This window comes from Heterodontus francisci, chromosome 26, assembly GCF_036365525.1.
Source record: "Heterodontus francisci isolate sHetFra1 chromosome 26, sHetFra1.hap1, whole genome shotgun sequence".
NCBI lineage: Eukaryota > Metazoa > Chordata > Chondrichthyes > Heterodontiformes > Heterodontidae > Heterodontus > Heterodontus francisci.
In genome coordinates, this window is record NC_090396.1 from 28,098,929 (window position 1) to 28,124,342 (window position 25,414).

At 42.1% G+C, this 25,414-nt stretch overlaps 2 protein-coding genes across 2 annotated transcripts in view; both read right to left on the bottom strand.

Annotated features, from left to right (window-relative positions):
- LOC137384498 (myosin-4-like) overlaps positions 1-22,713 on the bottom strand; it is a 30,668-nt gene extending 7,955 nt beyond the window's left edge. Inside the window, exons 1-32 of the mRNA XM_068058636.1 lie at positions 22,510-22,713; positions 22,266-22,409; positions 22,025-22,181; positions 21,066-21,093; positions 20,840-20,951; positions 19,291-19,383; positions 19,066-19,129; positions 18,866-18,964; positions 18,609-18,712; positions 18,381-18,519; positions 17,712-17,830; positions 17,472-17,621; positions 13,701-13,871; positions 13,273-13,576; positions 13,090-13,160; positions 12,711-12,798; positions 12,410-12,527; positions 12,199-12,322; positions 11,974-12,110; positions 11,608-11,863; positions 6,718-6,960; positions 6,299-6,475; positions 6,048-6,193; positions 5,870-5,960; positions 4,898-5,287; positions 4,672-4,798; positions 4,463-4,581; positions 3,892-4,088; positions 1,345-1,528; positions 1,088-1,253; positions 611-735; positions 178-486 (exon numbers count right to left, since the gene is read on the bottom strand). Of these exons, the coding sequence (XP_067914737.1) occupies positions 178-486; positions 611-735; positions 1,088-1,253; positions 1,345-1,528; positions 3,892-4,088; positions 4,463-4,581; positions 4,672-4,798; positions 4,898-5,287; positions 5,870-5,960; positions 6,048-6,193; positions 6,299-6,475; positions 6,718-6,960; positions 11,608-11,863; positions 11,974-12,110; positions 12,199-12,322; positions 12,410-12,527; positions 12,711-12,798; positions 13,090-13,160; positions 13,273-13,576; positions 13,701-13,871; positions 17,472-17,621; positions 17,712-17,830; positions 18,381-18,519; positions 18,609-18,712; positions 18,866-18,964; positions 19,066-19,129; positions 19,291-19,383; positions 20,840-20,951; positions 21,066-21,093; positions 22,025-22,181; positions 22,266-22,409; positions 22,510-22,713 (4,956 nt within the window). The remainder of the gene's footprint in view (positions 1-177; positions 487-610; positions 736-1,087; positions 1,254-1,344; positions 1,529-3,891; positions 4,089-4,462; positions 4,582-4,671; positions 4,799-4,897; positions 5,288-5,869; positions 5,961-6,047; positions 6,194-6,298; positions 6,476-6,717; positions 6,961-11,607; positions 11,864-11,973; positions 12,111-12,198; positions 12,323-12,409; positions 12,528-12,710; positions 12,799-13,089; positions 13,161-13,272; positions 13,577-13,700; positions 13,872-17,471; positions 17,622-17,711; positions 17,831-18,380; positions 18,520-18,608; positions 18,713-18,865; positions 18,965-19,065; positions 19,130-19,290; positions 19,384-20,839; positions 20,952-21,065; positions 21,094-22,024; positions 22,182-22,265; positions 22,410-22,509) is intronic.
- A 1,063-nt stretch (positions 22,714-23,776) lies between these two features.
- The window catches only part of LOC137384499 (myosin-4-like), a 49,450-nt gene continuing 47,812 nt past the window's right edge, over positions 23,777-25,414 (bottom strand). Inside the window, exon 39 of the mRNA XM_068058637.1 lies at positions 23,777-23,920. Coding sequence (XP_067914738.1) covers positions 23,777-23,920 — 144 coding nt within the window. The remainder of the gene's footprint in view (positions 23,921-25,414) is intronic.

Here is a 25,414-nt window from a genome sequence, read left to right on the forward strand (position 1 = left end):
CTTAATAGCGTAAAGGAGAGTTTTTCATTAAGTTACAATTGCTTACATTTTGTAATACCACAAGTGAATGCTGCAAATAATGACTTTAGCACCTGTGGAGGTCATTTAATTCAATTTTAATACTTATTTCAAGTATATGAAGGGATACAGCAAAGCAACTACATTACTTTCCCACACCTTAAGTTGAGTCTGTACATTCCTGAGATGCTTAGTTGCTTCTGTAGCCTGGCGATTTGCATGACTCAATTGAATCTCCATTTCATTCAGATCGCCTTCCATTTTCTTTTTGATTCTCAGAGCATCATTTCGGCTTCTGATTTCTGCCTCTAAAGAGGTTTGCAGGGTGTCTACAACTCTCTGATTGTTCCTCTTAATTTGATCAATTTCTTCATCTTTCTCAGCAATCTTTCTGTCGATTTCTGATTTTACTTGATTTAATTCCAGCTGGATACGAAGAAATTTGCTTTCTTCATGCTCAAGGGTTGCCTACATAGAAAAAAAATGCTTTTGTTTTAACCAAGTCTCAGATGCTGTGTGTTTAACTCACTTTCAAATTTGTTGGAAATGGTGTAATCTTCTCAATGAAAATCATGGCCATTTATTCACATACCTCTGCTTCTTCCAGAGCACTCTGGATTTCACTCTTTTCTACCTCAGCCTGTTTCTTAGCCTTTTCCATCTCATGCAGTGCCTTACAACTATCTCCAAGTTGTTCAGTCAAATCAGAGATCTCCTCTGTTTAAAGAAACATGTTTGACAGTGAAGCAGCTTTCTCTACAACAACAATTTGAATTGTATAGTACCTTTAATGTAGTAAAATGTCCAAAATAACTTCACAGTAGGATGACAAAATAAAATTTAACAACCGAGTCAAATAAGGAGATATTAGGACAGTTGATCAAAGGTTTGGTCAAAGAGGTAGGTTTTAAGCAGCATCTTAAAGAAGGAGAGAGGTAAAGAGATGGAGAGGTTTAGGGAGGGAATTACAGAACTTAGGGCCGAGATAGATGGAGGCATGGTCACCAATGATGAAGTGATTAAAATTGGGGATCACGCAAGAGTGCTATAAATTTGAAAAGTAACACACGCTGAAGGTTCTTGTTCTCTCGTTTGAGGGTTTCAAGTTGGTCCAAAGATTCCTCATAAGCATTCTTCATTTTGAAGAGTTCAGTACTCAAAGAACGAGCTTCCTTCTGAGATGCCTCTAGTTCAGACTGGCATTCCTCATATTTTTGTTTCCAGTCTGCCAGAATCTGTAAACACACAAGAGTCAAAAGGTTGAAGGGTGAAAAAGGATCATAACTTTTCGACTTTACTAATCAGATTTACAGATCTGATTTATACCTTGTCAAAGTTCCTCTGCTTCTTATCAAGAGCAGCTGCAGCAGCATTAGCTCTCTCCACATCGATCATTAGATCTTCAACTTCGTTTTGCAGTCTCTGCTTGGTCTTTTCCAGCGAGGCACATTTGGAATTCACTGCCTCGATTTGATCCTCAGCCTCTTGGAGACGCTGGGCAAGTTTTTTCCTGAAAAATACAAAAGTATGCAAAATTGAAATATGGCAAAATCTTGGCGAAGGAATGGAAAAATGAATAAAATTAAAATACAAAGCACTGGGGTTCATCTAGAGGAAAATAATTGAAAAGCAGAGACATTGGGCTGAATTTTACGGGCTGCTTGACGCTGCAGGTTGCAGCACGGGGGCCAGTAAAATTCTGCGGGGAGAGGCCTACCTCGACCTGCGATGTTGAGAAGGGCCTGCCGCACACTACCGGCAGCAGAGGGACCTCAGTGCGGCTACTCCGCCACCTGGTGGCAGGCCCTTCAACTCCTTATGCAAATGAATGCTAATAAGATGTAAATGTACTTAACTGCAGACGGCGGCCGTCCCACGCCGATTTTGCGGCCGCCATTCGTGTTCCACATGCCTTTGGAACTTTGCAGTGAGTTCCGAGGCAAGAACCTGGTGGGGGTGGGGGGGTGGGGGGGGAAGTAATACAAATTTCAGGGCGGGAGGGGTAGAGGAGCGGGGAAATCAATTTTTATTGGATGTGGGGATGGTGGGAAGGGGTTATAGGCCAAATGTTAGAAGTTTAGGAGATGAAGTTTGGGTAGGGAAAAAGGCATGTGTTGGTTATTTCGGGGGGTGGGGGGGTTGGGTGTTGTGGAAAGGCCATACACAGCTTCCTTATTTTTTAATAAGAATTTGACACTGCTGAACCTTTAAAAATTAAAAAGTAATTCTAATGGCTTAATGCACTTTAAAAATGGTGCCGACGCCAATGTGGTGGCGCCAGACGAAGTTGCCGGGGACGCAGAGGCTGCCCCTATACGTCATCGCGAGACGTCCGCTCCACCCCCCTGCCATTTAAATGAACCCCTGCACAAAATATCGCGGGGGCTCCTTGGCAGCCCTTCCATGTGGGAAGGCCGCTGAGGTGAAAGCGCGCCGCTGAAAAACGCGGCGCCCGATTAAAATTGAGCCCATTATGTTAAGCTTGTATAGAACCTTGGTTAAGCCATATTTAACTGTATTGTTCAAAATTTGGGTCTCTATTATTAAAGGAGTTAGAGTAACTGGAGAAGGTGCAAAAATGATGTACAAGGATTATACCAGAACTGAGAGGTTTTAACTATCAGGAAAATTTGACTAGTCTGGGGCTTCTTTCTCTCGTAAAGAGAAGGCTGAAGGGTAACTCAAGTGAGTTAGTTAAAATTATGAAGAGAATTGATGGGCTAGACAGAGATGTTACCACTTATAGGTAGTCCAAAACCAGTAGCTATAATTATAAGATAATCACTCATAAAATCTGGTAGGAAGTTCAGAAGAAACTTCTTTAGCCAGAGAGTGCTTGGAATGTGGAACTCACTATGACACAGGGTAGTTGTGACAAATAGACTCTATGCGTTTATGGAGAAACTAGCTACTTATGGGCTGGGTTTTATGCAGGAGGTGGGGCTCCCAGTGCCAGGCCGAAAAGGCGGGGGAAACCCCGCCTCTGCATTTTTTCCGACCCCAGAGCAATCCTCTGGTTTTTTGGGGTCAAAGTTTAAGGAGGCAGGATTTCTGTCCCTTTCAACACTTACTAGGGATGGGGACCCCGCCCCTAAGAGCTGCCAGCTAATTACAGGGCCAGTAGCTCAACAGTATTGGCAGCTGCACTTGGGAGCGGTGGCCACTGCCGGTACTGCAAAGGTCTCAGACCCAGGCCCAGAGTTGTAACCCCGGACCCATGGTAAGTGAGGTAGGGTCACCGGGGCTAGTCTGGAAGGCCCCGAAGAGGAGGTGTGGGCGATGGGCGTTCGGTCCAGGGTAAGGGTGTCCCGTGGGTACAGTGGTTCCCGGGGGGGGTGGTGAGGGGGGGCCCACCATGTGCTACGAATTGCCCGTGAAGGAGGTACACCACCACCCTCCAAGCCCGCAGAGAGGGCACCACGTTTTCCAATGCGTCCTCACTGCACGGCGCAGGCCTCCCCCATTGGTAAGATCCCAGCAGTGGCGCGAGAGGCCTTTAATTGGCCACTGATAGGCCACTTAAGGGCCTCAATTCGCCTCTGGGTGGGAAGGCAGACATTGATCTATCCCGCCCCCGGTAGAATCAGGTCCAGCAATCCCGGGTTCCGTGACAACCACTACCACTCCAATTCTCTAGCCCCCCGCAACCAACCCCCACTCCGCCCCACCACGGAACCCGACAATTGGGCTGGGTACAAAATTCAGCCCACATGAAGGAGAAAGGAATAGAAGGATATGCTGATAGGGTTAGACAAGGTAGGGAGGTAGGAATCTTGTGTGGAGCATAAAATTACAAATCAGCTGGGTTGAATGACCTGTTTCTGTTTTGTAAATTCTATGTTAAAGAAAATGAATATGGTGATCAGAACACACTTGGCATCTTCCAGTTCCTCTGTGCGCTGGATTGCATCAGTTTCGTATTTTGTTCTCCACTGAGCGACTTCACTATTGGCCTTCGACATGCCACGCTGGAGCTCGGCCTTCGCTTCCTGTTCCTCTTCATATTGCTCACGGAGCAAATCACAGTCATGGCGGGAAGATTGAAGACCATGTGCCAAGGCATTCTTAGCCTTTAAACAAGATACAGATAAAAGGAAATCATCAAGTGGAAATGTCAAAAATAATCTTGTATTTCAAGCATTTGAATTTAGAAATGACATTTAAGAATTACCATAATCCTCAATGGAAAATGCATGTATGTATGAATTTGCTGCAATGCTTCCCACGTGATATATTACCAACTCTAATTTAGTCAGATAAAGCTTACTGTATTATTATTCTTCCCTATTTTTAATCAAGATTTGTGCTCATTAGTTAGCTGAATGGAACAATATGGGCTAAAGCTTTCTGCACAAAACTTGGGACCTGAACTTGGCATCTTGTTATGCAGTTTGCCATTTTATCTCCTGTGTATCACACTCAGATTGCCCACAAAGTTAAATACCTTCAGTTCTTCTTCCAGTTGTCTCTTTAACTCTTCAACCTGTTGAGTGAATGCTTGTTTTCCTCTTGTCAGTTGAGAAACCAGGGACTCCTTCTCTTCCATTTGACGTGCGAATTCGCCTAGGAATAAATTAAGGATTGACTGCAACCTATTTTTTAAAAATATGCCATAAATGGTAATACTTAACTGCTAGAAATTCCAATGATTACCATTTTCAGTTTGCAGACGAGCTTTCTGAGCTGATAGATCATTAATCAGCCGTATGTTCTCATCATTCTTTGCCTTAGTCTCACTAAGTTGGTCCTCGAGGGCACGACAGAGCTTCTCATAATTAGCCTTTAAAGGAAATAGTCACAATAGGTTTCGTATATTAAACTAAGGAATGTGATAATTACTTTTAATACACCCAACAATGAAAGCTTTTTAGAACCGTACCTTAGATTTAGATACAGATTCTAGGTTACTGGTGACGTCATCAATTTCCATCTTCAGCTCGCTCTTTTCCTTCTCCAGCTTCTGTTTCACACGTTGTAGGTTGTCAATCTGTTCCCCAAGTTCAGCAACGCTATCAGCCTGCTTTTTGCGAAGAGCGGCTGCTGTTGCTTCATGCTGTAGGGTAGATTCCTCCAGATCGCGGCGCATCTTCTGAAACTCCACTTCACGTTTTTTGTTCATTTCAATCTGTACTGCAGTTGCACCTCCAGCTTCTTCCAGTCGCTCACTGATCTCTTCAAGTTCCCGAGCAAGATCAGCTCTCTGTTTCTCAGTCTTAGCACGGGAGGCCCGTTCAGCTTCAATTTCTTCCTCAAGCTCTTCAATGCGAGCCTAAAATACATATTTATATACCTTTATCTTTGCAATCCACATTATGTAATTGTGCATAATACATAAATTGCTCAAAATCTTCTCAAATTTGTTTTTATATTCTCCAGGATATTGCCTGGGCTGGAGCATTTCAGCTATGAAGAGACTGAAAAGGCTAGGGTTGTTTTCCTCAGAGCAGAGAAGGCTGAGGGGGGACATGATTGAGGTATACAAAATTATGAGGGACATTGATAGTTAGATAAGAAGAAACTTTTTCCCTTAGCGGAGGGGTCACTAACCAGGAAGCTTAGCTTTAAGGTAAGGGGCAGGAGGTTTAGAGGGGATTTGAGGAAACATTTTTTCACCCAGAGGGTGGTTGGAATCTGGAACGCACTGCCTGAAGAGGTGGTAGAGGCAGGAACCCTCACAACATTTAAGAAGCATTTAGATGAGCACTTGAAATGCCATAGCATACAAGGCTACGGGCCGAGTGCTGGAAAATGGGATTAGAATAGTTAGGTGCTTGATGGCTGGCACAGACACGATGGGCCGAAAGGCCTGTTTCTGTGCTGCATAACTCTATGACCCTATATTGTGACTTGCCTGAAGTTCTTTGATTTTCTTTTGCAGCTGACTGGCTAGGACCTGTTCATCTTCAATCTTGCTTAGTAGTTGATTAATTTCAAATTCCTTTCTGTAATACAAAATAGATTAATTTAAATAAATGTATACAGAAAAATTATGCAGTGTAGCAGTTTAAAACAACAGCGTCAATTCTCACTTTTTCAGCTTCTCGTCCATTTGCTGTTTGTCATTTTCCAAATCCATTATTGATTCTTGAGCTAGTTTCAGATCACCTTCAAGTTTTCTCTTGGACCTTTCAAGATCCATGCGAAGCTTCTTCTCTTGTTCCAGAGACCCTTCAAGCTGATATGCATAGCATAAAAGCAAGCACACATATTCAGAGTGAGTTCAGGAAAAAAAGGACCGATGGTAGAGTTATATTTAATTTCCATTTTCTTGGACACTTACATCGTCGACTTGCTGCTCCAGCTTTGACTTGGCTTTGGTCAGAGTGTTGACTTTGTCTTCCTCAGCCTGAAGATCATCCAGAGTCTGCTGGTGAGCTTCTTGTAGAGCTTTCTTTTCCTTCGTTAACTTGACAATGTTTTCATCAAGGCTGGCCATTTCCTCTGTAAGGTTCTTTACCTGTTTGCGCAAAAGAATATGTAAAGTCCACCTCTATCTACTGTTTTTAACATTATTCAGATAAGTTAATTATTTTATCACAGTAACAGGAAAAAATCTGTATGTTTTGCCATTCTGTAAAAATTTCAATATCACTATGTATTCTGAGACATTAAAGTTAATGACACTAAGTGTTATTGCATGATCAGCATATTCGCTCATAGATCTACAGATAATTGATTTATATCTACATGTGTTTGTACCTTGTTTTCTGTAGCATGTTTCTCCTTTTCAACTTTGGCTAAAGTAAGCTCCAGGTCGTCAATATCTTTTTTCAGTTCTGAGCACTCATCTTCCAATTTTCTTTTCTTGGCCGTGAGCTCGGCATTTATTTCTTCTTCATCCTCTAGCCTTTCATTTGATTCTTTAAGTTTAGCCTCTAGCTGAATTTTGTTTTTAATGAGCCCCTCGCATCTTTCTTCAGCATCTGCCAGAGTTTCACTTTCCTGACAGACAAAATATGCATTACTACGTTTCAAAAACAAAGATGAATAAATGAGACATGTAAATTTCACTGTATGAAACCTGATACAATGGGCTAGATTTTCATTTCTGGGTCAGGACCCTGACATCAGGAGCATTTTAGGGTCCTGAGTCTGCATCGGCGCCTGACGTGATTTTCAAAGAGCAGGCTAATTAGTGGCCAGATGGCGCCATGGCCTTCCAATAAGGGGCAGCAGAGGCAGGGAGTAGGCGGGAGAGGAACGTGGCACATTCAATTTAAATGGCAAACAGCAACCAGGACAGGCACCCGTGCAAGGGCAGACCTACTATTTACCGATGCCTCCTTTGAGGTTCTTTTAGAAGTGGTGGTATTACAATGGAGCATTTTATTTCCGGTGAGCAGCAGGAGAAGGCCAGCCAGCCAGATGAAGCAGGCAAAGCTGGAGGTGGCCCAGCAAGTGAATAGCCACAATTTTGTCAGGAGGATGGGTAAAATGGTAGAAGGACTTCAGTGGCCTTCTGAGAACTGGCAAGTGAGTCCAAAGCGACACCCAGATGACAGGTCTGTAGTCACAAGCATACCCATGAGCTGAGCAGCCTGAGGATGCACAGTCCTCCTGAATATTGAAAATCTGTGTGCCCAGGAGCATTACAGAGCCAGGGGCAAAAATCACAACAGTGGCAATAGTGGAGGAGGCGACACTGAAGACAGTAACATCATATATGTTAGTACAGCTGAAAGTAGTGAAAGAGGGCACTATAGACCTAACTCTCACACTTTTGACCTGCTGGAGAAAAGAGCACACAATGCCAGAGAAACGACTCATTCAGGTGGTGGAGTGCCCCATCTAGCGATTCAAATATCCATGGAGGAGGTGTCCTTTGGCATGGCCTGGGTGGAAGCGCATCAGGGAGGGGGCAATGGTGAGATGGGAGTCTGTCCAAGACAAGGTGAAATGATGTGAACATCTCCAGGTGACAGGGATGGAGCTGCTTCTTCGCAGTTTCCTCCATGCCGAAAGCATAATCTCTAATGGTCTGCTTCAAATCTGCAGAAACAGCTGCTGACAGAGGTAATTTTGCATAACCACCTTCTTATGTCTGCCACAGGGCCAGTTGTGAAGGGGGAGTCAATGTAAGCCATCACTGTCATCATCTTCAGAGGAGGAAGCAGTAAGCGAGCCTGCACCATCACACCAGTCAAGTGTAACCTCCACCAGCGCAGATACACTCACCTCAGTGGGGCCTCATGTGATCGAAGAATGGGTGGCACAGGGTGAGCAACACCTCACGAGTGAACAGGATGAGGTGAGGGAGGCAGAGGCAGCTGTGAGTAGTCTCCACGGCTGATGGAGGACAGACACAGCCATGCTCAGCTGTGCAGAGATGCACAGTCTTGGAGTCACACACAAGGCGGGTACTCCTGGACCAGCAGTGGGAGGTGTTTGCCCAAATGTTGGAGTTTCTTGAGGTGGTGTAGAGTCATGGACAGAGAATGGAAGAGTCCATTCATCACACATGCACCGCAGTGTCTCAGGTTTTTGAGTGCATGAGCTCTTCCATTGAGAGTGCCCAACCTCATGGAGAACACAGGGAACAGTTCACTGACATGTACAGAATGTATGATACATTCTGTAGCATTGATTGGTCAATGATGCTAATGGTGCAAAGATCCATGGAGTGGATGCCAGTTGCATCTCAGCTGGTGGTTCCCTCTGATGATGAAGTACTCCATGAAAGCAGTGAGGGAGTCAGAGATGTTATTGAGGGGCCGCCCCTAATGGGGCACCATCATCATCATCATCTGCCACCTTGGTCCCTCCGAATGAGGAACCATCTACACAGCAAGGCCCTGTGGCAGAGGTTGCCCCTGCATTGACACTGGTGGAGTAGCCTGTGGAGGTGCAGCCACTGGCACCTCCAAAAAGAAGACAGCTGCCATGGGCATCTCAGCTGCATGCAGGCACGAGCAAACAGGCTGCCTCCACTGCATCCCCAGCCACAGGGGCAGCAACCTATAGATGTGGCTGCGAGCGCAAGGCTCAGTAATTTCACATTGTGGTTCACTTGGGTGAGGTGTTACGTTTGTGCAAAGTACCAAGGACTCAATGAAATGGATATGTTTTTTGAACCCAGACTTGTCTGTATCCAATCTTTGATGATATCAGAGCAAAAGAAGGAAGAAATGTGGGAGCAATGCAAAGGTGTATGTTCGGAGTAAATGTGCGACTTGTAGAAATTGTGCTTCATTCAATGTGGGGAATAATGAAAGTATTCTGCATAATGTGCATGATGGATGCACTCTCATATTCAGATAAAGGTATCAGAGCCAAGTGCAATGTAGCATGAGGTGCCCTCAGGAGAAACGAGCCTGAATTAGAGCTGCCCCAAGCTTCCCTACCGTTACGATCAATGCTTTGGCTGCAGATTGGGACCTCTGTAATGCCTTGCAATGCATGGGCAGCGTACTCCACTGCCTCTTCTTCTTCCTTGTCCTATGAAATGTGCTGCCCCTCCGCTTCTCCCTATTCAAGATCCACACCTCTCTGGAGGGCCGTGTAATGGAGAGCACAGCAGATCATCATAATGCAAGAGACCCTTAATGGAGGCTACTGGAGGGTGCCACAAACCGGTCAAAGCACTGGAATTGCATCTTCAGAAGTCTGATGGCCTGCTCAATGGTGGTCCTGGTGATGAAATGGCATTGACTATAGCACCTCTGTGCCTCCGTTGCAAGGTCGCACATAGGTACCAGTAGCCATCTCTTCAGGGGATATCCCTTGTCCCCTAACAGCCATCCAAGGAGTCTCCCAGGTGCCAGGAAGAGCTGCAGCACCTGCAATTGCCTGAGAATGAAGAAGGCATGGCAACTGCCAGGATACCATGCACACACCTACATGAAACACTTGTGGTCACTGACCAGCTGGATATTTACGAAGTGAAATCCCTTGCTGTTAAGGAATCTGTTTGGCTGCTCAATCAATGACTTGATGGACACATGGCTGCAATCGATGACCACCTGCACCTTAGGGAATCTAGCAATGCAGGCGAATCCCACTGCCCTCTGAGCCTGCATTACCTATCCGTTTGGAACTCTACGTAAGAAGCAGCCCTCTTGAATAGTGCATCCATGAACTGCATTATGCAGTGATGAGGAACTGCTTGAGAAATGCCACCAAGATCAGCAGCTGTTCCTTGAAACAACCCAGATGCAAAGAGGTTCAGAGCCACTGTGACTTTTACAGCTATTGGCAGGGCGTACCCATGAGACCTGCTAAGCCCGGGGTAATCCTCTACAAGGACACACAGGTCCGAAACCAATTGCCTGGATAGGCGCAGCCTTCTCGAGCACCGATGTTTTGACTTCTGTAGGAGCTTATTCTGTACTCGGTACACCCCATGATGAGGTATCACCTTCCTTTCCTCCCAGCCTCTTGCTGTGTTCCTCGTGGCCAAGGATCTGTCTCTGCTGCTGCTGAGGCTGCCCCTCATCGCTGCTCATTTCCAATTCAGAGTAGCTAATCCCATTTCTAGGAATGGCCTTGACTGACTCCAGCTGCACTATCATGGGTTCCTGCACCACCCTGCTATGGCCCCCAGATCCCTGCAGGCTCATTCCTTCCCCAACTTCCCCAGCTCTCACTGGTCACTCAGGGAGCACTGATCACGTGATGGTCACTGTGTGCCAATGCAAGATGTTATCCATGAACCTTCCCCTTCTCATGCAGTGCACAACTGGCTCCCGCTGCAATGCCACCTCCTCTGTGTTTCCCGTGCCTCCTTTCAAAAATTGCAAACTGCCCTTCAACTAGCTGACAATTAGCTCGTTTGCAAGCTAGATTACAGCTCCAACATTTCCGGGCAGCTTGCCACTTGCCGCTTCACAACTCCTTTGCAAAAATCGCAGCACATTGGAACCGTGTGGAAAGTTCGTCACGCTGTTCGGCAGCACGATTTTGCAAGTGCGCACACTTCCGACTCGCTACAAAGATTTGGCCCAATATGTCACTAATTTGGGAAAGATCTTGAAACAAATACAATGTTTCAAATAAACCTAATTATGCCGATGAATTTTGGCATATTTATTCACTAGTTTCAGATTTCTATCATTGGATTAGCCAGTCCATTTTTTTATTAACACATCATAACCAGATATATTAAAATATAATTTTTACCGATACTAAAGCTGCACCTCTGAGGTCTAAGTTCCATACCACCTACACTATTGGAATGAAATTACACTCACACTAATATCCCTATGGGATCTATGTGAAATGTGTTTGGCAGTCTCAACCATTCCTAGTGGGCATGAGCCACAGCAGAGAATTGGCCATAATTTGGCATAAACTGGCAATATTTCTTAATGAAATTATAAGGATGGCTGATACGAGAAGTGAAAACTTCCCAAACTAGCTTCAAGGCAAACAATTGGAGCAGAGTAAAGAGGATCATTCATTTGTGCTTGCAATGTGTGAAAATAATGTACAGAAGTGTTTAATGTCCTTCACAATGAGTGCAAAAAGGTTTGAATGCTTGTTAAATAATAAAGTAAAAGTGAACTATGTAAGTAACAGAGTGTGCACTGAATTACCTCATCAACTATCCTATCCCTCGACGCATATAAATGTATGTGCAATAAGAAAGCATACCGCCTGTACTTGAAGAGTCAGATCATTCTTTTCCTGTATCAGAGACACCATTTTCTCCTCCAATTCCTTCCTTCTTGCTTCAGATTTAGCAAGTGCTTCTTTAGTCTTCTCAAACTCCACTTTCATATTTGCCATTTCCTTTTCTGATTCGGCGCTCTTTAAAAGAGGTTTGATCTTGAAGAACAGTTTCATCCATGGCCAATGTTTGACGTTCATGAATGAACGGAAGTTGTACTGCAGGGTAAAGACAGATTCCCTGGAGGAAACAGTAACAAAGAAAATTGTACAAACAAGATCAATGCATAACTTGCTTCATTCTCCATCCCTTAAAACAAAACATATCGGGTACATAGAAGTTAACTTTACCTTCTCTCCATCATCTTCTTGAATTCAACTCTCATGAGAAATCCGCGGCTAACAGCTTGTATGCGGGTAACAAGTTCCGCCAATCTGTCGTCTCTCATCTCTTCAAGAGTACCCAGGAGACCAGCTTTGAAAAACACCTTTAATTAAATAAATAACTTAAGATGGTGACAAAATCTCATCATCGTACTGTAAAATGACAGGCACATTTATCAAACAGCCTCTTACCTTAGTATGACCAAACTTATACTGGGTATGGTCAATATCGATAGAACCCAAGAGTTTTTCAGATGCCTTCTTGCTGTCAATGAACTGTCCTTCAGGAATTGCACTTGCATTCAGAATCCTATATCTGTTAAGTTTAACGTTTGAGAATTTTAAAAAGTAAAACTTTATGCTGATTTCCATTCAATTATAGCACATTTACATAACTCCTTACCTTTGCTTAAAGTCACCATATAGAATTCTGCTTGGAAATCCCTTTCTGCAGATTCTAATTCCTTCAAGCACACCATTACATCTGAGCTGGTGCATGACTAGGTGATTATCCATAGCACCTAAGATATGGAAGGAATGATGAAGAATTATTCATATATTAGATTTTTTTTTGCTTTAGTTTATTCCAAAAATCAAATTGGTTGGATATTCATTAGTGAGTACAAAAAGATCTCGGAAAAGAAAAGGAATTTTACTGCAAGATTTGTTTTGTTTGAATTATATAAACAGTCCACTTCAATTACCTGGAGTCTTCGTCTCATTGGGAATTATACAACGCACGAAATGTGGGTGAGTGGACCTCAAGTTTGTCATCAGCTTATTCAGATTTTCCTGTAAAAGACAACTTATCTTCAGTATTTTACAAGCATTTCCATGAATGCAAATGCAGTATTATGCTGTATTGTTACAAATTTATGAGGCCATTCCAATCAACAGGTAATCTGTCTTAGAACCAAATAAAAAGATTCAAGCTAACAGACCAGCCGGGGAAAGTTATAGAAGGTTCCAAAGAGCGAAGCTCCATTCTACCTTTTCAATTACAGTAGCAAAACACTGAGAATCTGTATACCTTTCTCCCACGACTAAATCATGCAGTCCTGATATGTTAGAAAGAAAACATACCCTAAACAAAGCAGAGACAGTCTGAAAAGATGATCCCTTCTTTTTGCCTCCCTTCTTGCCACCAGCTTCAGCTGCAAAGCATATTTTCAGCAATTAGTCATGGAAAAGTAATGGGCAATTATTAGCAGTTCAATAAAATATTCTCTAAATAAATAAAACAATTATGTGCATATAAAATCATACCTTCTGCACTGTGACCAACATAAATTCCTTGCAAGAGTTTCAGAGAAGCCTTCTGGTACAGCCCAATAACAGTTTCATTCAGTGGGTCCTTATTCTTTTCCAGCCAACCAGTGACATTATAATCCACAGTGCCAGCATAGTGGATTAAGGCAAAGTGAGCTTCAGCCTTGCCCTTTGCAGGCTTGGGTTTCTGGAAGTTTTTAGTCTTTCCAAGATGCTGGTCATATAGCTTATTCTTAAAAGTAATATCAGAAGCCTTGGGAAACATACACTCCTCTTCCAGAATTGAGAAAATCCCCATGGGCTATTAATTGAAATATACATGTATTGGAATGAAGTGCATCAGATATTTATTCAATTATAAACATTCATATTATGTGCCCATTATTGCGTTAATTCGTATATATAATGCATTTTAATTTCCTTACCTTTTCAATTAGTTCAATGCAAGCAGCCAGATCCATACCAAAGTCAATGAATTCCCATTCAATTCCTTCCTTCTTGTACTCTTCTTGTTCCAGAACAAACATGTGGTGGTTGAAGAACTGCTGCAGTTTCTCATTAGTGAAGTTGATACATAACTGTTCCAAGCTGTTGAACTGAACATGTAGAGCAATTTAAAGCGTTATTTAATTATTGAATTGTCCCAAGTTGTTGCACTACATTTATAGATAAGGTAAGCACCATTTGCATCTATCTGTAATACATTAAACATTTTACATCTGTGAGTAATTCCTGTCAATTTTTCCCATTTCAAATTCATATATCCACATTTATAATGGAAGTTGTCCATGTAAGTTTCACACCCTGTAATTACACCCTACCACAATGCCACTACTGGCATAAGCATGCAATTATTGGGTGAGAAGATTACACCAGCAGTTCCACCATAATTGTAAACATACAAATTTCTAATAGATATAAAAATAACCAGAGAATGCAGACTGAATTGCATCTGTACACCAGGTCCAATTATTCCTTGCCCTCTAATCTTGCTTTGTCTGAAGTCTGCTCTTGATCTTGACAAGAGATTGATTGGTAATATATTAAAAATAATTCATCTGCAGCACACCTTGTTCATGTTTTACATTATAAATTCCCATAACCACTCTTGTAATGAAAACTGCCAATGTAAACTTATCACTATGTAAAGAAAGAAAAAAACTTGAATTGATATTGCAGCTGATGTGACCTCAGGATGTTTCAAAGTACTTTACAGCCAATTAAGAGCTTTTGACTGTAGTCATGGTTGTAATGTAGGACATAAGGCAGACAATTTTCACAGTGCAAGGTCACACAAACAGTAATGGCCAGATAATCTGCTTTAGTGATGTTGGTTGAGGGATACTTACTATCCAGCAGACTGGGAAAATTCCCATGCTTTTCTTTAAATAGCAATGGGATCTTTTACATCCACCTGAGAGGACAGACGGGACCGCCATCTGAAAAACAGCACCTCTGACAGCACAGCACTCCCTCAGTACTGTATTGAAGTGTCAGCCTGGATTACATGCTCAAGTCTCTGGAATGAAACTTGAATACACAACTAAAATAAAAGCAAAAAATAGTGCAGATGCTGGAAATCGGAAATAAAAATGGAAAGTGCTGGAAATACTCAGCAGGTCAGGCAGCATCTGTGGAGAGAGAAGCAGAGTTAATGTTTCAGCTCTGTGACCTTTCATCAGAACTGGTAAAGATTAGAAAAGTATTAGGTTTTAAGCAAATGAAGGGTTGGGGGGGCTGGGGTGAGGTGGTGGTGTGGGGGAGAAGAGAACAAAAGGGAAGGTGTGCGATAGGGCAGTGGGCAGGAGAGATTAAATAGCAAAGATGTCATGAGACAAAGGCAAAGAGAGTGTTAATGGTTGTGTTGAAAGACAAAGCATTTGTCCAGAGACAGTCTTAATGGCAGAGTAATGAACAGCTCTGTCCAAAATCACAACATGAAAAGACAAGTTTAAGACAGGCACATGGTTAAAAAAAAAAAAAAATTTTAAAAACCGCCAGTCATGCTTTGAAATTGTTGAACTCAATGTTAAGTCCGGAAGACTATATGGTTCCTAATCAAAAGTTGAGGTGCTGCTCCTCGAGCTTGCGTTGATGTTCACTGGAGCAATGCAGCAGGCCAAGGACAGAAACATAAGCATGAGATTGGATGTCCAATCTTTCTACACCTCCATCCTTGACCAAGATGGTCTAAGGGCTCTCTGCTTCTTCCTTGAACAGATGCCCAAGCAGTCCTGAACCACCACCACCCTCCTCTGCCTGGGTGAACTTGTTCTCAGATTGAGCAACTTCTCTTTCAACTCCACTCACTTCCTTCAAATAAATGGTGTTGCTATGGGTACCCACATGGGTCCTAGCTATACCTGTCTTTTTGTGGGATATGTCTAACATTCCTTGTTCCAATCCTACTCAGACCCCCTCCTTCACCTCTTTTTCCGGTACATTAATGATTGTATCGGTGGCACTTCCTGCTCTCGCCCCTAACTGGAAAACTTCATCAACTTTGCTTCCAATTTCCACCCTTCTCTCACCTTTACATGGTCTATCTCCGACACTTCCATTCCCTTCCTCGGCTTCTCTGTTGCCTTCTATGGGGCTAGGTTGTCCACTGGTATTTATTATAAGCCCACTGACTCCCACAGCTACCTTGACTACACTTCCTCACATTCTGCTTCCTGGAAGGACTCCATCCCATTCTCCCAGTTTCTCAGTCTCTGCCACATCTGTTCTGATAATGCAACTTTCCACAACAGCGCTTCTGACATGTCTTCCTTTTTCCTCCTCAGAGAATTCCCCCCCACTGTGATTGACAGAGCCCTCAACCATGTCCGACCCATTTCCCACACTTCTGCCCTCACCCCTTCCCCTCCCTCCCAGAACCGCGACAGTGTTCCCCTTGTCCTCACTTTTCACCCCACCATCCTCAACATCTAAAGGATCAACCACCGCCATTTCCGCCACCTCCAGCATGATGCCACCACCAAACACATCTTCCCTTTCCCTCCCGTCAGCATTCTGAAGGGATCGTTCCCTCCGCAACACCCTGGTCCACTCCTCCATCACCCCGAACACCTCATCCCCTTCCCATGCAATCGCAGAAGGTATAATACCTGCCCCTTTACCTCCTCACCAATCCAAGGCCCCAAACACTCCTTCCAGGTGAAGTAGCGATTTACATGTACTTACTTCAATTTAGTATACAGTATTTGCTGCTCACAATGCAGTCGCCTCTACACTGGGGAGGCCAAATGTAGATTGGGTGACTGCTTTGTGGAAAACCTCCGCTCAGTCCAAAAGCAGGACCCCGAGCTTCCGGTTGCTTGCCATTTCAACACACAACCCTGCTCTCATGCCCACATTTCTGTCCTTGGCCTGCTGCAGTGTTCCAGTGAACATCAACACAAGCTCGAGGAGCAGCACTTCCATCTTTCGATTAGGCATTCTACAGCCTTCCAGACTCAACATTGAGTTCAACAATTTCAGAGCATGACTGGTGTTTATTATTCTATTTCATTTATTTTTAAAAATTATTTTATTTTATTTTTTAACCATGTGTCTGTCTTAAACTTCGCTTTTCATGATGTACTTTTGGACAGAGCTGCTCATTATTCTGCCTTTAACACTCTCTCTGGACTAATGCTTTGTCTTTCACCACAACCATTAACACACTCTTTGCCTATATCCCATAACATCTTCGTTGTTTAATCTCTCCAGCCCTCTGCCCTATCACACACCTTCCCTTCTGTTTTCTTTCCCACCACCCACCCCTCCTTCACTGGCTTAAAATCTAATACTTTTCTAACCTTTGCCAGTTCTGATGAAAGGTCACAGACCTGAAACGTTAACTCTGCTTCTCTCTCCACAGATGTTGCCTGACCTGAGTATTTCCAGCACTTGCTGTTTTTATTTTTGAATACAGAAGTTTCTGATTCAGGCGAGAGTTCTGCCACTGAACCATAAGTGACAACCTTGCTCCCAGGGGAGAAACTGCCACAAACAGCAGGAGGGTGTGATTACAGCATTGCACGTTTACATAGACAGTTTTCACTTTAAATGTACACAGAAATTTATAATGAAAATAAAAAAAGTAATAGATTCATTACTTTAAACTGAGCACTACTTTGTATCAGAGTACACTATTATAAAAATAAATATCGGAGGTTAGATACTCTTAACAGTAAAGTCTTGTCTCTTACATCAAAGATTTCGAAGCCAGCAATGTCCAGCACACCAATGAAATACTGCCTGGACTGTTTTGTGTCCAATTGCTGATTGATACGCAGCACCATCCACAAAAACATTTTTTCATAGACTGATTTTGAAAGGGCACCAACAGCATTGTTCACCTAACAAGACAAAGTGTGCATCAGTGAGAATGTGTATCAATGGGCAATTTCAGAAGAATCTCTCTTTAGTATCAGAGGTGAATATAGTACCTGTTGTACTGTCTGGCCTTTTGTCACAAATTCATTGCCAACCTTTACTCGTGGGAAACACAAAGCTTTGAGCAAATCAGCAGAGTTGAGACCCATCAGGTAAGCCACTTTGTCAGCAACTAAAAAGTAGAAAAATGGTTCAGTTGCAGAGTAATATAGCACAGAATGAGACCATTCAGCCCATCATGCTTGTACCAAATATTTGAAAGAGCTATCTAATTAGTCCCACTGCCTGCTCTTTCCCCATAGCACTCAAAATATTTCCCTTTTCTGCATCTATCCAATTTTTTTTGGTAAGTTATTAAATCTTCTGCCACTCTTCAGATTGAACTCTAGCATGTCACTTTTTCCGAATTCTCTGTGCACAATGCATCATCAGTAAACATTTGAAATCCCTTATCGTTAGCAAGCAGTATTTGTTATTATAACTAGCACATGAACAATGAAAAGGATACATATGGGGATGACATGCACCAAAAGCAAAAGGTTGCTCCTCCAAATAGAAGGCATTCTATTATCCATGCATCAACTGTCAATGTAGACAGTGACGAGCTAATAGTCCTTGCACTGTGCAAATTGACCAATTTGCCTGAATTTTGAGGTGCAAAAATACTGATATCATTGATACTTTACAATATTCCTAACCATATGAAATTGCTTTCATGTTACCTTCAGTGCCATCAGGCTCAGCTTGTTCCTCTCGTGGCTTCTGCTTGAACTTTAGATTACCAAAGTGCATTACTGCACCAGTGAGTTTATAGATGCCAGTTTTGTCTTCATTTGTGAAGCCCAAAATGTCGATGGCTTCCTAGGAACCAACAGGAGCAACCAATAACATTATAGTGGCATGAACAATTGCTGGAATATTAAATTCACAGCTATAGTGATCTAACTTACATCAGTAGCCATCAGTTCGTCTCCGTCATCGATACTGGCCACAGTAATCTCACCCTGGCTAACAAAATGGAAATCGTAGGGGTTGGTAGTAATGAGCAACATTTCTGAAACCAAACAATAGATTTAGACTGCAGCGCATAAATGGGTGATTTTTAAGTCTTCAATTTGTAACATATGCATTTGAAATATATTAGTTAATAAAAAATAAAGTAACAATTGGTGGAAATTTCAAGAAAGTTAATGTCAAGATCTCTTACCAATAAGTTCTGGCTTTTTGTTGCATGTAACCTGGTAAAAAATGTGATAGCTTCTTTCAGCTTTCAATTGGAATGTCACTCTGGATTTCTCCAGTAGATCTATATTAGGAACATCATAGCTAGTTAATATTGCCTCCCCATTAAATTAATTGCAGCATTTTGAACTTTACTTAGCTCAGATTTACAAATTAAGTACTTACAGGTTTCAATATCAGCAGAGGCTAGTTTTCCAGTGGCTCCAAAGTGAATCCTAATGAATTTACCCTTAGAATTAGAATTTTAGAAAACATTGATTAGCTGAATTACTTGAGCAGTGTCTCACAAACTGAGTATAATGTATGTGCTTAGTTTTTTTTTCAGTTTATTTCCTGTAGGTATAAGTGAGGGGTCTCAACATTTTATGTTGCTGCTGTCCAGACACTTACAAAGCGAGATGAGTTGTCATTTCTCACTGTCTTGGCATTACCAAAAGCTTCCAGCAGAGGGTTAGCCTGGATGATTTGATCCTCCAGAGTTCCCTAGAAGTACATTTGGCAAGTGTTAATAATGAAACAACGAATTCATGGATGAAAAGAACAAACATACAAAGACAATAATGTTTAACTGGTATGAATGGTCTGATTTTTATTAGAACAGATGTGCTTACAGAATGGTTTAAAATTGTGAAGAGATGGGACAGAGTAGATAGAAACAGACAATGCAGTTGAGGGGTCTAGAATGAAGAACCTAGAGATGTAAGAGATTTAGGACAGGGAGGAGAAACTTTCTTTTTACTCAAAGGGCTGTGAGGCTGCAGAATGCGTGACCAGAGATAATGATTGAAGCAGAGAATGTTCTCGCCCAGTTCTATTCTAAGCGCAGCCAAAGTATCACTTGTAATGGTTTCCCTTTCCGCTCCCACACAGTTACCTCTGGTGTCCCCCAAGGGTTTATTCTTGGTCCCCTCCTATTTCTCATTTACGTGCCGCCTCTCAGCAACATCATACAAAACCACAACATTAGTTTTCACATGTATACTGATGACACCCAGCTCTACCTCATCACCACCTCTCAACTCCTCCACTGATTCTAAACTATCACACTGCATCTCCGACATCCAGTAGTTGATTAGCAGAAATGTCCTCCAATTAAATACTGGGAAGATTGAAGCCATTGTTTTCAGTTCCCACTTCAAACTCTATTCCCTAGCTACTGACTCCATCCCTCTGCCTGGCGACTGTGAGACTAAAGCAGATGGTTCACAACCTTGGTGTCATATTTGACCCTGAGATGAGCTCCAACCATACATTTATGGCATCAATAAGACCATGTATTTCCACCTCTGTAACATTGCCTGACTTTGCCCCTGTCTCAGTTCATCTGCTGCTGAAACCTTCATTCATGCCTTTGTTACCTCTAGACTTGACTATTCCAATGCACTCCTGGCTCGTCTCCCACATTCTACCATCTGTAAACTTGAGGTCAACCAAAACGCTGCTGCCTAAGTCCTAACTTGCATCAAGTCCCATTCACCTATCACCACTGTGCTCACTAACCTACATTGGCTCTGGGTAAAGCAATGTCTTTTGAAATTTTAAAATTCGCATTCTTGTTTTTAAATCCCTTCATGGCCTTGCACCCTTCCCATCTCTGTAATCTCCTGCAGCCCTGGGAACAGATGGGACACAGAAGATTATGACAACAGCTCCTGTGGATGATAGACACCAACACAGACTAGTTAGGCCCAATGACATGTTTCCTTGCTGCAATTTCAAGTAATTTTATGTAAAATGTTCAACAAAGACCATGGTATAATTGCATCCAAGTATATAGGCTTCTGATATATTAAATTGCTGCTGATGTTCTGGTACCTGCAAATTATTACCATCTAACATTATTGCATTGTTGGTGAGAGATTTGCTGTCTTTTTATAACCGAAGCTTCAGGGTTTTCTTCAGTTTAACCATGTCTTTACAACAGAACTTGTCAATTTACCTTCAGCGAACTTGTATGTTCCTTCTTCTTGGCATCGCCACTGGCCGCAACTGATGCAAAATACTGAATGACACGTTTTGTGTTCACAGTCTTCCCGGCACCAGATTCTCCACTAGGGGCAGAAAAGGGAATAAATTAAGAAATTCCAAAGAGGCCTTTAAAAAAAAAATCAGAAGTCTCTTAGTTCCAGCTGCTAAGTATAGATGTGAGAACTTAAAAATCTTACGTGATCAGAATGGACTGATTTTCACGATCTGTGAACAGAAAAACCAAACATAAATAACTGTTGGAGTATCTGGAAGCCCTCCAGTATATTTACTAGTTGCTTATTAGGATAAGTGCTTAATTAGAAAATGTAGCTGTTAAAATACTGCTACTATGCAATCCCAATAATATCTATACACATATGCAAGCTTTGTTTTACCTCTGTATTAACCTAAGAGACCATTATACCTTGTAGGTTCAGATAACATTAGGAAAGGGGCAGTAGGAGAAGTGGACAATTAAAAGAGATTAATGGATAATATGGCTAACTAAATTAAGAGAACAGCAAAAATAAAAGAACAGAACAGCAAGCAACGGCAGCTACATTCCCACGAGAACCAAAGCTAGGTGTTTTAACTGGAATGTGATAAGCGGTAAAGGAGAGCTGCCTTTAGCCGGAATCATTAGGCCATCACGGCACTACATGTCTACTGTGAAAAAGATGCTCCTTGGTATTGCCACAGCTGCACTGATAACAGCTACAGCAGTAGGAAAACAAGTGATGTCACGGGTCATTAGACTGAAACCAGGCTTTGTGTATGTGCTATGCCTAAAATTGGAGAATAACTGTGTCAATGATTCGTCTAGCAAAATGTAGTGGTTTTGGAAGATAGAAAGGGGTATAAAAATGGGGTCCAAATAATCAGAGACACTCGGAGAACAAGCGAGGGGTTTTGGTGATGAGGGGTGGGGTTGGGAGATGCGTGGGGGGCGCAGCTTGTATCGGAGCCCTGGCTGAGAGACCACAACTTCAGGATTTCCACGCTCATCTGTACAAACAAGACAGTTCGCCATCAAACCCCTACCTCGCAAAATCCAGCCCAAAAATGTTTTGATTTAACTTGATGAAATAGCAAACTAGATGTTGATCACTGCATTGATAGCCTTTCATAACGTCTTAATAAAAGCCTACATACTTACCAGTTTGCATGAACTGATAGGCGTTGTCAGAGATTGAGAAGATGTGGGGAGGAGCTTCTTGTCGCTTCTTGCCTCTGTAACCAGTCACTACCTCGGGGTTGTACACTGGCAACCACTTGTAGGGGTTGACGGTCACACAAAATAGCCCAGAGTAGGTCTAAAATCAGAGAATTGAAGTGTTTTAGAATTCTGCAAATCCCACTTATAGCAAGTAGTATTTCTGCTTTTACTTCCCACTTACGTAGATCATCCAAGCTGCATAACGCTCTTTGAGGTTAAACAACACGGCTGGTTCGCTCAGGTGGGTCATCATGGCCATGTCTTCAATTTTATCGAATTTTGGAGGATTCATTGGGAAGATTTGATCATCTTTAAGAGTTACAGTCTGCAAAATAGCCAACAGATTTTTTTTTTAGATTCTTCGAAAAAAAATTGTGACCGCATTTAAACCTTTCTAAAATTAACTTTTTTTCTGAAGCACGTGCCTGCTTATCCACAGTTTCAACGACCACTTTACCACCTTCCTTGCTCTTGATTGTGCCTTTTGTGAATTCATCCTTTGGATCGAAGCAGAAAACTGCAGTCTTAGCTTCGAAGGGTCGATTTTGGGCTTCAATTCTTTCTTTCTCAGGCTTTCTCAGATATGGCGCCGCCACCCCAAAAACGGCCATTTCAGCGTCCGAGCTCATGGTTGCAATTTACTGTGAAAACAAAAAATCAGCATAAATAAAAGTATTTAGAATGTAATTGAAAAGTATTTTAAAATGAATTTCAGTCCAATAACATGGTAGTTCAGATGTATCCGTGTGTCCATTTTGCATTACACCGAGCTGCAAAGGAACATGCTTTGCTGTTTTTAAAAGTAGTGCATAACCTGCCCACGCACATGCCAACCCAGGTGTTGACAAAGACGTGGTAGGCTTTTTGTCGTTGCCTTGCTTTTGTGTGTGTAATTCTGACACCCCTTAGCGAATGCAAAGCAGTTTCCACGCGAAAATGACAATCTGTCTGCCAAATATTGTGGAACAAGAAATGTTAGACAATCTGTAGGATTCACAGAGCGTGGGGTTGAAGCCAGATTTTAAAAATGCCCAGGCACCCACTGATTAGAACTTGGCATAGACTTCCAGTTGGAGCAGTGGAGTTAAAATCTTAGTGATTGAAGACATATGGGGATATTGTGATGGGGAATGGGTTAGATTTTTTTTTAAACAGATGATTTAGGGTAGGCCAATTTGCCTTCCTCGTTTTTTGTTTTAATGTCGGTGCTCTCGTCACGTTAAGCGTGCAATGCATGCCCATTGCTAAATTGTGGCAGTATGTTAACAGAATTAACACTGTACGTTGCAGATGCTGGCCTCAGGCCACCAGTTCTAGCACAACTGTTTGAGGGACTGGCACCAATAACCTGTGAGCAGCATAGTGGGATCTGTCTTCTGAGTGAGCATCGAGCATTAAACCCGACGGGTCAAAGATCTGTAGTCTCCGTATTGTGGCTGAGCCGTTTCTTGTGGGTATCGTCAGAAAAGAGAAATGCAGAATGCTTGTTCTGTAACAATATCTGTCTTGCATATTCGCAGGAAGAAACCAAACCAAATGCGAACTCTTTAACAACTCAATATAGATTAACGTTAGAGGACCACGTCATCAATTACAAGGCTATTGCTCTGCATAGTTCATATGCCAGGACCTTCAAGGAGCAATTCAATAGCATTTGAAATATCTACGAGTTTGAAATAACATATTTGTCAACTAGCTATTAGTCATTATCCGAGTATATGTAACACACCACAAGTCCTCTCCAATCATGGAAGTATCGTATTTTCCGGAGACTTTGTAAGGCTGGCTCGATTGTTTCTTTTTATACAGCAGCTGCTGACCACCCTGCATCATGTACTGCCATGTTATATGTAATATTACATTCAGAAACACCAGTGGTATCTGCAGTGCATTCTTAATACAATTACACAGTTGCTCTTTGAATGGCAATTGGTGACAACTCGCGTTACCAAGAATGTGTTTCCAGAGCACAAGAACTAGTTACTAGCACATACTGTTTCAGCTCATCTTTTTCGTTTCCGTTTTGTGTGCAAAATGTCTATATTTACACGAAAGTCTTTACAAGCTTCTTCTGGTACATCTAAGTGCTAAGTTGGACTCTTCAAAAATTTAATTTTTGGATGATTCCACTGGATTTATTTAGTAAAAGATCTTTCGCATATTTCCATTTTTATGCTGCGATAATCAGTTCACAGCCATCATCTGTAATGTCACAAAGTGCAGTCAATTCACGGTATTAATAATCAGATCAGTTTTTCATGAAAATCTCATGCATGGACTGTGCAATTAAATTATCTTACCTTGTTCGATACAAGTAGCTGGAAGTAGTGAATCCTGTACAGCTGCCAGAAGATGTAAGCAGAGAGACGATAAGTGCCATTAACCAAGTAAAGCGTGGACTTTTTTCATTGATGTAAAAATTGGACCATTTTTAAAAACTTTGAACAGGTGCTTCGTCTTGAAAACTATAGTAATGTGATATATGGTCTGCAACAGTGCGCTTCGACCGCGGGTTTAGAAATCTAGCCCACCTACCCAATTTCTTCAGCACAGTACTGGCCAACATTTACAACCCGAACTTTCATAGCCCACGTTTTCTAACGTGACTTCAGAGCCAGATATTTTTTATCCGTCAGCATCCTTTGAAGTTCAAGTCTGAGTGCAGGTTACGTGGTGCACTGTACAAATAATTGCATTCTACACTGAACAGTGATAGGCACGGCTGCCGCGGGTGGTTACTAGCTACCTTGACCAATCATCAATATATTTTATAGATTTCTGCAATTCAACTCCACTGGGATAATTTTTGGTTGTTTTTTTTTTTAAAACGCAAGAAATCTCAAGTCAGCTTAAACAGGGCAGAAATTGTGAAATATAATCCGTGAGTAATATAGCAGGGAAATGTGGCAAAAAAACGTTAAAACATTGCATTTTGCCCAATCAGAAATAGATGGGGACCAGTAGCATGTATATATAACAATTAAATAGAAATAATATTTTGCTATTTCACAAGAAGATACTTTTCCTAGCAGCATTAACTAATGTTTACGTTAAATAACCATGTCCATTCTATTACGAATGTATAACTTCGGAGAGTGGACCTATTAGAACCTACCTTGCTGTTCGCTCAGTGGAGGATGCTTGGTGCATCTACTGCACTTGCTTTTAAAAGAAGAATGTTGTCCACTCAGCAACAGTCTTCTCCAAATATGGAAAATGCAACAATTGGCCTGATTCATTGACCTGATGAGGTTGTCAGCTATCATTTTCACAAGGAGGGGTTATAATTAGTAGAAAAGCATGTAACTCTTTAGATATTGGAATGATATA